Source organism: Terrapene carolina, unplaced genomic scaffold, assembly GCF_002925995.2.
Source record: "Terrapene carolina triunguis isolate 2854851 unplaced genomic scaffold, T_m_triunguis-2.0 Scaffold42, whole genome shotgun sequence".
NCBI classification, from domain to species: Eukaryota; Metazoa; Chordata; order Testudines; family Emydidae; genus Terrapene; species Terrapene triunguis.
This window is the reverse complement of record NW_020664393.1, coordinates 13274521-13288332: the sequence shown is the minus strand read 5'-3', so window position 1 is coordinate 13288332 and position 13812 is coordinate 13274521. Positions and strand designations below refer to the sequence as shown.

At 42.6% G+C, this 13812-nt stretch overlaps 1 protein-coding gene across 1 annotated transcript in view; it reads right to left on the bottom strand.

Annotated features, from left to right (window-relative positions):
* Positions 1 to 673: 673 nt before the first annotated feature.
* FAXC (failed axon connections homolog, metaxin like GST domain containing) overlaps positions 674 to 13812 on the bottom strand; it is a 36622-nt gene continuing 23483 nt past the window's right edge. Inside the window, exons 5-6 of the mRNA XM_026652911.1 lie at positions 2764 to 2880; positions 674 to 963 (exon numbers count right to left, since the gene is read on the bottom strand). Of these exons, the coding sequence (XP_026508696.1) occupies positions 674 to 963; positions 2764 to 2880 (407 nt within the window). The remainder of the gene's footprint in view (positions 964 to 2763; positions 2881 to 13812) is intronic.

Genomic DNA, 13812 nt, shown 5'->3' with positions numbered 1-13812 from the left:
AATACTTTGAAGTCTCCCTTTCAACTTATAAAAAAGTTATAAAACTGAAAGATTTCAAGCTATTGTACAGAAAAGGAATTATAAAATGTTGCTTTTTGCATGAGCACATTTTCTTCTTGCCTTTATTGATGGACAGTCTGTGAAAGCACTGGAGACCAAACCCCTACTCCTCTCCTATACACACTCACGTGTAACGTACACACCCAGAGAGCAAGAAGCTGTTGAGTAAAGTTGCCCTGGCATCCTGTTGCATTAATACAGTGCAATCACTGCTTACCAAGGAGGGAGAGGGGAATTCCAATAAACCCTTTTCCCTTTCTGTCAACCCCCTGCTGTGAACATGAAAAACTCAACACAAAGCAGCTCTCATGACCTCTCTGCTCCACCTGTGGCAGGTTTACTCACATGATTTTGGAATCTGTTTTCAGTGGGAGCAATATGTAGGCCTAAGATCCCGCTCTCTGGATCTCTTGTTTGCCTATTTTTGTTCTAATTGTTTAACCTAGGCTCCATCTGAATGGATTTACAAAATGAAATAAGAGTGAAATAGTCCAGGTAGCATGTGAAATGTGTCAAGCACAATGATCTCTTCCACACTGGCATGAACGTGGGAAAGTTGGACTGGTCCCAAAAAGTGGCATTTCTGACACAAACGGAGAAGTGCTTGGATACATCACTTGCATTGTGCGTGATCTGTATAGTCATCCATGTCCACATCAGAATCAAAGAGAGAGTGTCCAGTATAATCCGTGTCAGGGGTTTGAGAAATACTGTTCTCTGTCCCCTCCTCATCAAATGTTTCTGTCCTTGAATAAAAGCTGAAGTCCTGCAATGGGGTGTGCGGCTTGCTAGCTTCACTACTTTCCTCAGATTCGTACAGGGTGTTATCGTCGTCCTGGTGCCACTCTGGCCAGAATTTCCTCCTTATTCTTTCACAGTACATAGCAAGATTAATCAGTTCACCTGCAACATAGTAAAACAAGCCATTGTAAATACTCCTAATCATTAATCCTGTGACCATGTTCACTGCAAAGAAAAGTCACAGGAGCTGTCTTAAAAGAAATCTTCCTGGCTTGTTTCCAGGGAGGCATTAGAGATCTCTTTCTAAAAGGCTAAGATACGATCAAACATAGTAACGGTACCGTTTACAAGTTCAGTCAAATGAAAAATGCAAATGGTTGTGACTTGATTAACGTACCTGTGGTAAGCAGGGTCAAAATGAAAGGATTATGTATGAGTGTAGCTATAAAGTTAAGCAATTAGAATTAATCTTCATGAATGTGGCTCAAAGGGAAAAGATTACTGATTTTATAAATCTGTCACAATAAAATTGTTATGCATTTTGTACAAACCTGGCATCCAAAGACAGAATTTGGCCATACATATTCTATGTATTTATTAAAAGAATGTTGTGCAATTGGAGGCAAATTTTGGTTTTGGACCACAAGATGGCAGTACTGTTTGCAAGATAAATTTGGCATTTGACACACCGAATTTTTACATGGTCACTGTAGCACACCCTTAGGTATTGTACACATTAGGGATGGAAGGATGGAATGAAAGTATTTTTCTTATATATTTATGAAGATATTATAAAAACCTCAGTGAAGGACAAAACACAACAGTACATCCAGGAAAAACACTTGTTGTGTGCAGTATTTCATAGCATGAGCAGCTGTCTGGTTAGGGGGAGTCAGACTGGAGAGTATTGTAGGGGATGGGAGTGTCCATCTGATTATTTTGGTAGGGCAGCTGGGTTTCAATCAATATAAGGCTAATTCTTGAAATTCATGGGTCCTCTAAGATTTTGCCTGAGATCCTTCAGAGATCAAGGTCATAGAAGAGAAGCATATAATAATAACAATAATACCGTCTAGCTCTTATATACAGTGTTTTTCATCAATAGATCTCAAAACTCTTTACAAATGTGTTTAAAATTCCAAATTTGATTCCGTTCCTCCAAATTTGTTACTACAATATTTAGCCCTTATATAGAACCAGATTCTATCCTTCTTCTACTAAAACTATTTCATGCCACGTCCCCCCTTATATTCTATCACTTTTTTTTTAAATATGCGGTTTTGCTCTGAAAATTTATGTTAAATGGCTCAGGGGTGGGGGGAGCCTTCAAATTTATCATGCGTCTATGACTCCAGATCAAATGTGCTCAGCTTACCAATGAAAGGTGGGATCCAAAAGTCAAGATGGGCTCCTTCCTCTTCCTGTATCTGCAGTAGTCATTAATGTTATGATTTCACTGGGACTACTTGCAGAATATGATACTACTCGGTGTAAGCAAGAGCGGCAGCATCTAGCCCATAGTGATTTCATTATCAAACACTTTGCAAACATTAATTAATTAACAGAGCAAAGGCCAAATTTATTTAAACAGAGCGCTGTAGTGTGTAAGCTACCAAGTACAGCAATAGGAGCAACTAATGTGAAGAATTTCATGGGGGGGAAATGAAGGCACCTTTGGATAGAAAAACAATATTACAGAGTACATCAAAAGACAGGACACTCTAGCTGAACTTCTAGGTTCATTCTGTCTTCAAATGTCATAGATTCATAGATTCTAGGACTGGAAGGGACCTCGAGAGGTCATCGAGTCCAGTCCCCTGCCCGCATGGCAGGACCATATGCCATATGATCCTGACAGTGTTCTCCTGCATATTATAATGAGATCTCCCTGACATCCGGCCCTAGGCCTACAAGCAGAGAATGCTACCAAAAGAAATGTCCAAATCTCTAAGATTGTCTTACCTTTGATTAGTCTCTCAGGTCTAGTCCCTGGTAATGTCCACATTGCTTGAGCCAGGTGCCCAAAGACAGTGGCATCGAGAGTGGAAAGCTTTGGTCCCATGATGTACTTCTTGTCACCTGTAAATGGTAAAATGGTGAACAGTTATGGACCTGCAGGTACCTCCCCCAACTATAAATATGGATTGCATCTTTTAACGTGTGTCTTACTGAAATGATTTGACTGGCAACCTGTATGCTCCCCAAAAATATCCGGTTCTGGGACCTATGCTTTAGCAACTACATGTGGGCCAAATTTTGGCTTGGGCACAGAGAAGGTTCCCAGGGATGGACTCCATTATTGCTATGTAATCCTGTGCAAATCAGCTGGCTAATTGATCTATAGTGTTACAGAACCACCAGGCCGTCTGCTCCCCTTCTTTCTGCCATCTCCTATGCACTGAGTAGCAGAATCCACCATGGCATGCAGAGAATACACACTGAGTCGGTTTTGCTGCATTCAGGGCCTTCTATGCTATCAGTAGTGGTTGAATGTATGATTTCCTCCTGTCAGGAAAAAATCAAAGCTGATCCATGATTAACATCTTTACTGAAAGGATGCCCATGGCAGCCCATGGGTATCCTGCACTAGTCTCTCACCAGTGGAGATCTGGTTTCAGGTCCTTCCTCAGATTACAAGTGAAAAGGAGAGTGGGTGACTTCAACTGAGTACTTACTTAATATTTGTCCAAATCCAAACCATCACCCCATTCGGTATGATTGGCAGCTTCTGCTCAAAAGAGGCCTAGTGCTGGAATAGTTAAGTGTGTTGCAGTTCCAGGCTACTGCATGCCCCTGGATTGGTGAGGAAGTTTGCAAAATGCCTACTCACACAATGCCTGGCTCTAGCCAGTACTGTTGGATCTCACAAACACCTCCCCATTTCAGCCACAAGTTTTACAGCAATTTAAACGGCTTGTCAAGGGTACCAGAATCATAGAATCATAGAATATCAGGGTTGGAAGGGACCTCAAGAGGTCATCTAGTCCAACCCCCTGCTCAAAGCAGGACCAATTCCCAACTAAATCATCCCAGCCAGGGCTTTGTCAAGCCGGGCCTTAAAAACCTCCAAGGAAGGAGACTCCACCACCTCCCTAGGTAACGCATTCCAGTGCTTCACCACCCTCCTAGTGAAATAGTGTTTCCTAATATCCAACCTGGACCTCCCCCGCTGCAACTTGAGACCATTGCTCCTTGTTCTGTCATCTGCCACCACTGAGAAGAGCCGAGCTCCATCCTCTTTGGAACCCCCCTTCAGGTAGTTGAAGGCTGCTATCAAATCCCCCCTCATTCTTCTCTTCTGGAGACTAAACAATCCCAGTTCCCTCAGCCTCTCCTCATAAGTCATGTGCTCCAGACCCCTAATCATTTTTGTTGCCCTCCGCTGGACTCTTTCCAATTTTTCCACATCCTTCTTGTAGTGTGGGGCCCAAAACTGGACACAGTATTCCAGATGAGGCCTCACCAATGTCGAATAAAGGGGAACGATCACGTTCCTCGATCTGCTGGCAATGCCCCTACTTATACAGCCCAAAATGCCGTTAGCCTTCTTGGCAACAAGAGCACACTGTTGACTCATATCCAGCTTCTCGTCCACTGTGACCCCTAGGTCCTTTTCTGCAGAACTGCTACCTAGCCATTCGGTCCCTAGTCTGTAGCAGTGCATGGGATTCTTCCGTCCTAAGTGCAGGACTCTGCACTTATCCTTGTTGAACCTCATCAGGTTTTTTTTGGCCCAATCCTCTAATTTGTCTAGGTCCCTCTGTATCCGATCCCTACCCTCTAGATACCCTCTAGTGTATCTACCACGCCTCCTAGTTTAGTGTCATCTGCAAACTTGCTGAGAGTGCAGTCCACACCATCCTCCAGATCATTAATAAAGATATTAAACAAAACCGGCCCCAGGACCGACCCTTGGGGCACTCCGCTTGAAACCAGCTGCCAACTAGACATGGAGCCATTGATCACTACCCGTTGAGCCCGACGATCTAGCCAGCTTTCTATCCACCTTACAGTCCATTCATCCAGCCCATACTTCTTTAACTTGGCGGCAAGAATACTGTGGGAGACTGTATCAAAAGCTTTGCTAAAGTCAAGGAATAACACATCCACTGCTTTCCCCTCATCCACAGAGCCAGTTATCTCATCATAGAAGGCAATTAGGTTAGTCAGGCACGACTTCCCCTTGGTGAATCCATGCTGACTGTTCCTGATCCCTTTCCTCTCCTCTAAGTGTTTCATAATTGATTCCTTGAGGACCTGTTCCATGATTTTTCCAGGGACTGAGGTGAGGCTGACTGGCCTGTAGTTCCCCGGATCCTCCTTCTTCCCTTTTTTAAAGATGGGCACTACATTAGGCTTTTTCCAGTCATCCGGGACCTCCCCCGATCGCCATGAGTTTTCAAAAATAATGGCTAATGGCTCTGCAATCTCATCCGCCAACTCCTTTAGCACCCTCGGATGCAGCGCATCCGGCCCCATGGACTTGTGCAGGTCCAGTTTTTCTAAATAGTCCCGAACCACTTCTTTCTCCACATAGGGCTGGTCACCTTCTCCCCATATTGTGCTGCCCAGTGCAGCAGCCTGGGAGCTGACCTTGTTCGTGAAGACAGAGGCAAAAAAAGCATTGAGTACATTAGCTTTTTCCACATCCTCGGTCACTAGGTTGCCTCCCTCATTCAGTAAGGGGCCCACACTTTCCTTGACTTTCTTCTTGTTGCTAACATACCTGAAGAAACCCTTCTTGTTACTCTTAACATCTCTTGCTAGCTGCAACTCCAAGTGTGATTTGGCCTTCCTGATTTCATTCCTGCATGCCTGAGCAATAGTTTTATACTCCTCCCTGGTCATTTGTCCAATCTTCCACTTCTTGTAAGCTTCTTTTTTGCGTTTAAGATCAGCAAGGATTTCACTGTTTAGCCAAGCTGGTCGCCTGCCATATTTACTATTCTTTCTACACATTGGGATGGTTTGTTCCTGCAACCGCAATAAGGATTCTTTAAAATACAGCCAGCTCTCCTGGACCCCTTTGCCCTTCATGTTATTCTCCCAGGGGATCCTGCCCATCAGTTCCCTGAGGGAGTCAAAGTCTGCTTTTCTGAAGTCCAGGGTCTGTATTCTGCTGCTCTCCTTTCTTCCTTGTGTCAGGATCCTGAACTCAACCATCTCATGGTCACTGCCGCCCAGGTTCCCATCCACTTTTGCTTCCCCTACTAATTCTTCCCTGTTTGTGAGCAGCAGGTCAAGAAAAGCTCTGCCCCTAGTTGGTTCCTCCAGCACTTGCACCAGGAATGACAGTTCTGGAGTCTGAATTCTTCTGCTTATCCACAGAAATGCCCTACAATCTGGACTTCAAATCCAGAGGGAGTAATAGGTTATTTTATTCTCAGTCCCTCTCAGTCACTTGGCCCTTCTGCTGAAATTGCCAACGATGGTGCAACAGTGTGATGGGGACATTAGTTCATTAGAAATGAAACTGAGATCACTAAGTCATTTTATCCAAGCCACTAAAGAGCAGTTCTATGTGGACTGCGGGGGAGGTGCTGTAGTGCTCTGCTCCCTTCCCCAGGCTGTACCTAACTAGCAGGAGCTAGCCCTAAGTAATGGCATTTTGACATACATTTTTTTATGGTACTTATGTTGTGTCTAGTCTTGAACCATCTTGTACAAATCTTAAAAGTTGTACCCAACACCACAGTTACATACTTCGAGCTAAATTCCCATTTTACCTGCCAATGCCAGGAATTTAACACAATTTAACTGTCCTTCATGCTCAAGTCCAGAATAGTGTAATGCTGGGAAGTAACACTGCATTTCAGGGTGGATTTTAAAAAATCAATTATTTTTAAAAATAAATTTTTAAAAATCAGAATTTATTAATTTAAATTGAGTATTTTCATTTAAAAACATATTTTTATTTTAAAAAATAAATCTATTTAAAATTAAATTTGAAATTATGACAGCCTCACTTAAGGCCTAAGCTTACCATAATGTATTAAAATCATTTAAATTAAATAAAAAATAATATTAAGCCAATGATGTTTGCTGCTGAGGTTTTAAAGAAAGTCATACCAGTGAATTAGTGAAAGTCACTAGCTATGCACCCCAGCAGCCAGTGTTGCTGAAGTGCTAAGCCAGCTTTTTACAACAGTAGCCTCTTCTGCAGGTGCAGAGTGAATATTTTCTTCATTTCAATTTATTCAGCTAGTTCAGTTCAATGACAAATTCATTCAAATGTAAGAAAACAACAGGGAGTTGAAAAATCAGGAAAGCTTGTTTTCTTCTTCCAATCTGTGAATAAAAACTAGATGTGAGAGGATGAGATCTACTAATTCTAAGGCTATGTCTATACTACAGACCTTACAGTGGCACAGTTGTACCGCTTCAGCTGCGCTGCTGTAAGGTCTCCCATGTAGCTGCTCTATTCTGTCGGGAGAGAGCTCTCCCGCCGGCATAATTAAACCACCCCTAAAAAGCGGTGGTAGCTATGTCGGCGGGAGAGCATCTCCTGCAAACACAGCGCTGTCCACACCGGTGCTTTTGTTGGTGAAACTTTTGTCGGTCAGGGTATGTTTTTTCACATCCAGACTGACAAAAGTTTTACTGACAAAAGTGCTAGTGTAGACGAAGCCTGAAACCTTGAAGGACATTGTGACAAGAAACAATCAGTTCAATTCACTAACTATATATAATACTTGCTTTGCTTTGTTTACTAAATCAGTTAGTTTTAAATGCAAAACATATTGTAATAAACTTACTTGTTTTTTCTTAGGTAGTTATTTAACTAATAAAAACTATTAAATGTTGGTTTTGCACATTATTAATTTAATTCCAATTTCTGTCCAAATGCAGCTTGACACAAGTCATGAGTAAAAATTTCATCATCATCCAGTAAATAAGAAATGCACCATTCACTATTTTCTAACACGATAAGATGCAAAAATTAAGAATCTGAATAAATGTGTGTTAAGCAATATAATTTATTAAGTAAATATGTACAGATATAGTGCATCCTCATATTTAACAAAAGAGAGTACCAAATTTAGTCTAAAGGCTATATTTAGTTGCAAATCAACATGTTTTAATGGTTACAGATCAATGAGAAACAACCTTTCTTTAGGAAAATAACAAAAGTACAAATGCAAAACAAGGTGAGTTAAATCAAGGTTCCTGGCTGCTGGTTTAAATTATCCTTAAATCACTTTGATTTAAATCAGTCCACCTTGCTGCATGTAGATGTTGGTACAGCCAGGGAAGGTAGTGACTGTTATATTCGCCTACTCTCCTGCCAATGGCCTCATCTCACACCTGCAGCACTCCTAGCTGGGGGCGGGCAGACAGAAAATCTCAGCAGATCTCTTCAGACCATTAAAGCATAATACCAGACATGTGAGAAGAGAAATGGGGTTCCCAACCTCATTCTTCTGAAATTTTGTTCTCAAATCCCTAAAAACAAATGCAAACAAGACTGTGACTAGGACTACATGCCTTAGGAAGGGATTAAAGGGGAGTAAAAACACCCCCTGACACTTCTGCATGGGCTACTTGGACTCTGGATTCAGGTGTAAGCAGGCACTCCCAATATGCCATCGTTACAGCAGAGCCATGAGGCAAGTCATCACTGAGGCTACATCTACACTACAAGCTCGGGGGCAATTCACAGTTCACATACACATACTCAGGCTAGGTCACTGAGACCTAGCCTGGGTATAAAATAATGTAGCCACAGTAGCACAAGCAGCTGCAGCACAGCATAGCCGTGCCAAGTACAAACCCACCTGAACCCCATGAGTACATATTGGCACAGCTGAGCCATGCCAGCATTGCCCATGCTATCACAACTACACTACAATTTATACTCACGCCAGCTTTCATCAAGCTAGCACAGGGATCGGCAACCTTTGGCACACGGCCTGCCAGGGAAAGCACCCTGGCGGGCTGGGCTGGTTTGTTTACCTGCTGCATCCGCAGGTTCGGCCGATCGCGGCTCCCACATCCCTTGGCCCGCGCCGCTTCCCGCAGCCCCCATTGGCCTGGAGTGGCGAACCGCGGCCAGTGGGAGCCGCGATCAGCCAAACCTGTGGATGCGGCAGGTAAACAAACTGACCAGGCCCACCAGGGTGCTTACCCTGGCGGGCCGCGGGCGAAAGGTTGCCGATCCCTGATCTAGCCCCAAGAGATGTTAAGAAACCTGATTCTTGACCATCAGAATTTCCCTGAGAACTTCTCCTTTAAGATTTTAGATAATTAAAAAGAAGAGAAACAGAATTCTCCACAGGGATTAGGACAAGTGCAATAAAAGGAGAGACCACCCTGCTCCACAAAGGTAATTTAAACTGCATCTCTCAGAGTGCTCACCTCCCATAATCACCAGTGCACTTACTTCACTGTTGCCCCATACGCATGAAATGTGCTCCCTGTGCTGACTCAAAGCCAGTGCCCTGAAGTCCCTACTCAGAATCCACCTCGGCCATGATGCCTGTGGTAAACTGCTAGCTGAGAACAGCTGGGTGGCCAGTTAACAGATTCATTAAAATCTCTTGCTCATTTGCAACTGTAAACGAAATCACAGAAATCTACTGAAGTCCCTGTGTGGATACCACCACTGATCTCTCTATGCTTCAGTTCCCCATCTGTAAAATGGGACTAATATTATTTCCTTATTTTTCCCAGCGTTTTGTGAGGATACATTCATTAAAGTTCAGTGCTAAGCTAGTTTGATAATGTGGGCCATTTAAATACCTAAGATATATAGACAATACAGCAAAGTACAAACTACACCACTTTTCTGATAAAGGTAGCATCTCTGGCAGTAACCTGTGTGGAAGGACTTTCTGAAAACTGCAGAAGAAAATTCTGATAAGAAAAATTGACTAAAAAGCTCTTAGCCCACATCTTAATGTGGTGTAAATTGATCTCTCTCTGTTGATTTACACCCATTGACGATCTGGTCTTTGGTGTCCAAAGTTAAGCATGAACTGTTATGTTTACTAATCTGCTGTTTTGCCAGGCCTTCTGGGATATCTTGAGTATGAAAGGGGCTATACAAAATTCGACTTCTACCCTATTCTATGCATGCACTTACTGACACCATACACATGCTTCAGAACGTTGCAATATTACTCTACCATCAGGTGAGGAGTAAAGCTCAGCTTCAAACCAAGCAAGGTAAATATTTCCACCCCTTCCACACAGAGAGACTGGGCAGCTGCCAAGTTATTCCTTTATGGAAACTATTTTTGGAGCTAAAAATAAATATTGTTGCTCCAGTGCATATTTGTCATGGTGCAAAAGGGGCTCCGAAGTAATCTGATCTGTAACAGTCTCAAAATCAACTCAAGATAAGCAGCCACTTTGCATTAGGATTTAGGCAGCACTTTAATCCTCCTACTGTTGCCCTGGGTTTTTCTAATTAAGAACCAAGAACCAATTGCCCCAGGCCCTTTAAATCGCCGCCGGAGCCCTGGGGCTCCTGGCCACTGCATCTACCCCAGGGCTCCGGCAGTGGGGCTCTGGTGGTGATTTAAAGGGCCAGGGTCTCCAGCCACTGCCCAGAGCTCAGGGCCCTTTTAAATTGCCAGCCCGGGGAAGCTGCCCCCTGCCGGTACGGTCGGCTTAGTACCGGCTCTTGCCGGTACGCCGTACCAGACCAGACCAGCTTACTTTCACCTCTGGTTGGACTGCAAACCTCATGGACACCCCTCACCCCAGGAATCAGCAGGAGGCCAGGACCCTTTGTGCTGGGGCCCTATGATTTCACAGGAGCTCTGGATCCTCAGAACTGTCTCCCCACCCTGCTCCCCACACACAGTCCCTAGCAACAACTGCCCCTTAAAGGAGGATCTCCATTACAAAGTGGACCAACAGAATGTAAATGTCTCTTCCAAGTGGGACAGTACACCAAGAACCTTTTTCAGAGCCTGGGGGCAGATGCTGCTGGGGAGACAGCTGAGCCTCCCTTCACATAGGAGGGTTATAAGCCACAATGTAGGGGGTCTCCTCTGTGTATAGATGCAGACACAATCAGCCTCCAAGACTGGATTTTCCAAAGGAACCTAAGCGAGTTAGGTACCCAAGCAGCTGTCATTGAATTTCCTGGGAGCTGGACATCTAACTCCAATATGCACCTTTAAAAATCCCAGCCTAGGTGATTATGTTAAGATATCCACACACTAAGGAGAACTCTTGCAGCAGTGCTATTTATCTGTCTAGGTGCCTATATGGCTCCCAGTGCTGTAGTGCCTGAATGACACTTGTATCAGCTGAAAAAAATTAAGCCTAGATAGGGTTTGTCAATCATGGGGAGAATCGTTTTGTAAAGACAAAGGACCAGATTCTGACACCCTATCGTTGACCAGGGCCACAAATAACTGCATTAAAATTAGTGGGACTAACTCCTGGGAGCAAGGTACTATTCAACAAGACAAATGGGGGCCAAAATTTGACCCAGTGATATTAGACCATTCCAATTAAGTATTTTATGTTGCTCTTTAACTACTATGTAAATTTCTGTGTTTCTCTGTGTGACACTGTATGGAATATGGGAGACACTTTATGATATTGTTGATACCAATATTATAAAAGTGCAATAAATCTTACCAGATATACCACGTAAGGTATCCATGGAAAAGTTACAATTCACTAAATATGATAATCTTGTTTATATGTTTGTATCACCTTTGTATTGTGAGTTATAGATATGTAGGGTATATCTGTGTTTCCAAACTTGTGCTGTGTTTCTGGATGACACCCCTAGACAGATTGGCATCAGCACTACCTAGCTTGTTCAATGGCCCATCAGCTGTACAATGAACCCATTGAAAGGCCAGGGACTACACCTTATGAGTCAGCAAGGCATGTGGTATGCATGTGAGCAGAGAACTCTAAAGCTTTTCCATGCCATGTGCTGTGAAACTTGTGTTTGGGACACAGGAAGTACAAGCCACATGGCAAAAGGAATATAAAGGGCAGCTGCATCATCTCCATTTTGTCTTCATTCCTGCTTCTTACCTCTCGAGTAACTTTGCAACAAACTGAAGCTCTGAACAAAGGACAGACAGACCCTTCCAAGCTGTGGATGTATTCCAGAGGGACTTTCAAGCCAGCAAACTCACCAATACTGCTAAGAACCTGATACTGTATATAGACTGCGAAGTCTCTGAATATATCTGAGTGCTTTATCATTTAACAGCTCTCTTCTTGTTCTTTCTTTTTTCATTAAACCTTTAGTTTGAGACATTACACGATTGGTTGGCAGTGTGGTATTTTGGATAAGATCCAAACTAATATTGACCCGGTAACGTGGCTGACTCTTTGGGGTCAGAAGAACATTGTGTATAGTGAGCAGAGTTTTTAAATAACTTCTCACTGTACTGGACCTATGTGCTGATTGGGAGCCAGAGAACTGGAATGCAATAAAGATGGCTGTGTAATTTCTTTTTTTATTTTTTTTTTTTTGCTTCTTGATAATGTGTGGGGGATCAGCGGTACAGTTTGTGACTCGTTGGTGAGTTTAACTTCAGTGTTAACCTCCAGTTTTGGGAATATCTGCTCTCCCTTTTGCAGCCTGCCCTGACTTTGGCATTTTCAGTGAGGGCTGCCATAGGCACCCTGGGTCACACTATGTTCATTATTAAGTATACAAATTTCATGCAGACCACCAGTGTCCTAAAAACATTCAGCATGTTCTGCTATCATGCTGTTAAACTGACACTTTAACAAAACAAAACAAAAAGGTGATCAACCAGTTATAGGAGAGAAGAGTAGATCACAAATAGAGTTTTCTGATTGGCTACCCAGATGTCATCATAATGTCAAGCTTTGACTGTTTTTTATTTATAAATTCATTTTGCCTCATTTTTATTTATAAATGAACTTTTACAAGATATTTGACACTGCACTTTCAAGGATTATTGTGCTTCTCAAGCAGCTATTCACATGCGCTTCTGACTGATGCCTTACTTATTACATTACCCAAGATCTGCAATAATAAGCTAGGAGAAGTGTCTGTAAAGTCTTATTGCTTGATTATGGGTCTGATTTCAAACTATATACATTAGGAAATAAGGACTAGCACTTAATTCAGCACACTGTGCCTAGGCATATTATAAAATGTATCATTCTCAGATATATGACAAGACAATGCGGAAAGTAAAGCCATTCCATTGCAGAGAATGACCCAACAGCATTTTGAAACTGGGGGAAATGGAGGGAGACACTGCTTTATTTTATAAAACCACAAAACTGCTAAACAAATTAAAGCCATTTTAGGAAAAATAAGTGAATCCTAGCAACTAGTTCACAAAGAGCCCAATGATACTCACCCAAGTCCTCGGCTAGCCACCGAACCATCTTTCCTCTACTTACAAATAATGAATTCATTCCCAGAAAGTTGGGATGAGTTTACAACTGATTAGCTACCCAACAAGGGCTAAATTCAAAATGGATAGTTCAACCAATTCTAATTTACTTATTAATTTAATTTACATGTGGCCTGATTTTCAGAAGTGCAGCTGTCTTCAATATCAGCTGCTAGAGATGTGAATCTCTGCAAATAAGGCCAGAAGTATCTTTACATAGTGGTCCAGCTGTTGGAAGGAATGCAGAATATTGTAGGAGATCCCTGTTGATCACTTGACTTTCCAATTAGTGCCAGTCCCACAGAAGTACTGAACACACATCTGCTAAGATCTCCTCTAAACACACTCTTTGGAAAGAAGTAATATTGCCACTACTACACCCTGAGAAGCACAGTTTGGAAGACATATGGTGGAGGTCTCACATAGCCAGTAGGAAAAATTATAGACGATAATTTTTCTAACATCAAAAGTATTGCATCCGATATAAGGTAACTATTTTGGACTTCTTTATGATAAATTAATCACTGGACTGGAAGTTTGCGGTTGCCTAGGAACCAGTGATGATGGCCTGATTGCATTCAATATGGGCAAACAGAGGACAGTTCCAACCAGAAATACACACACTCATGATGCTTCAAAAGGAAAATTTGGGCAG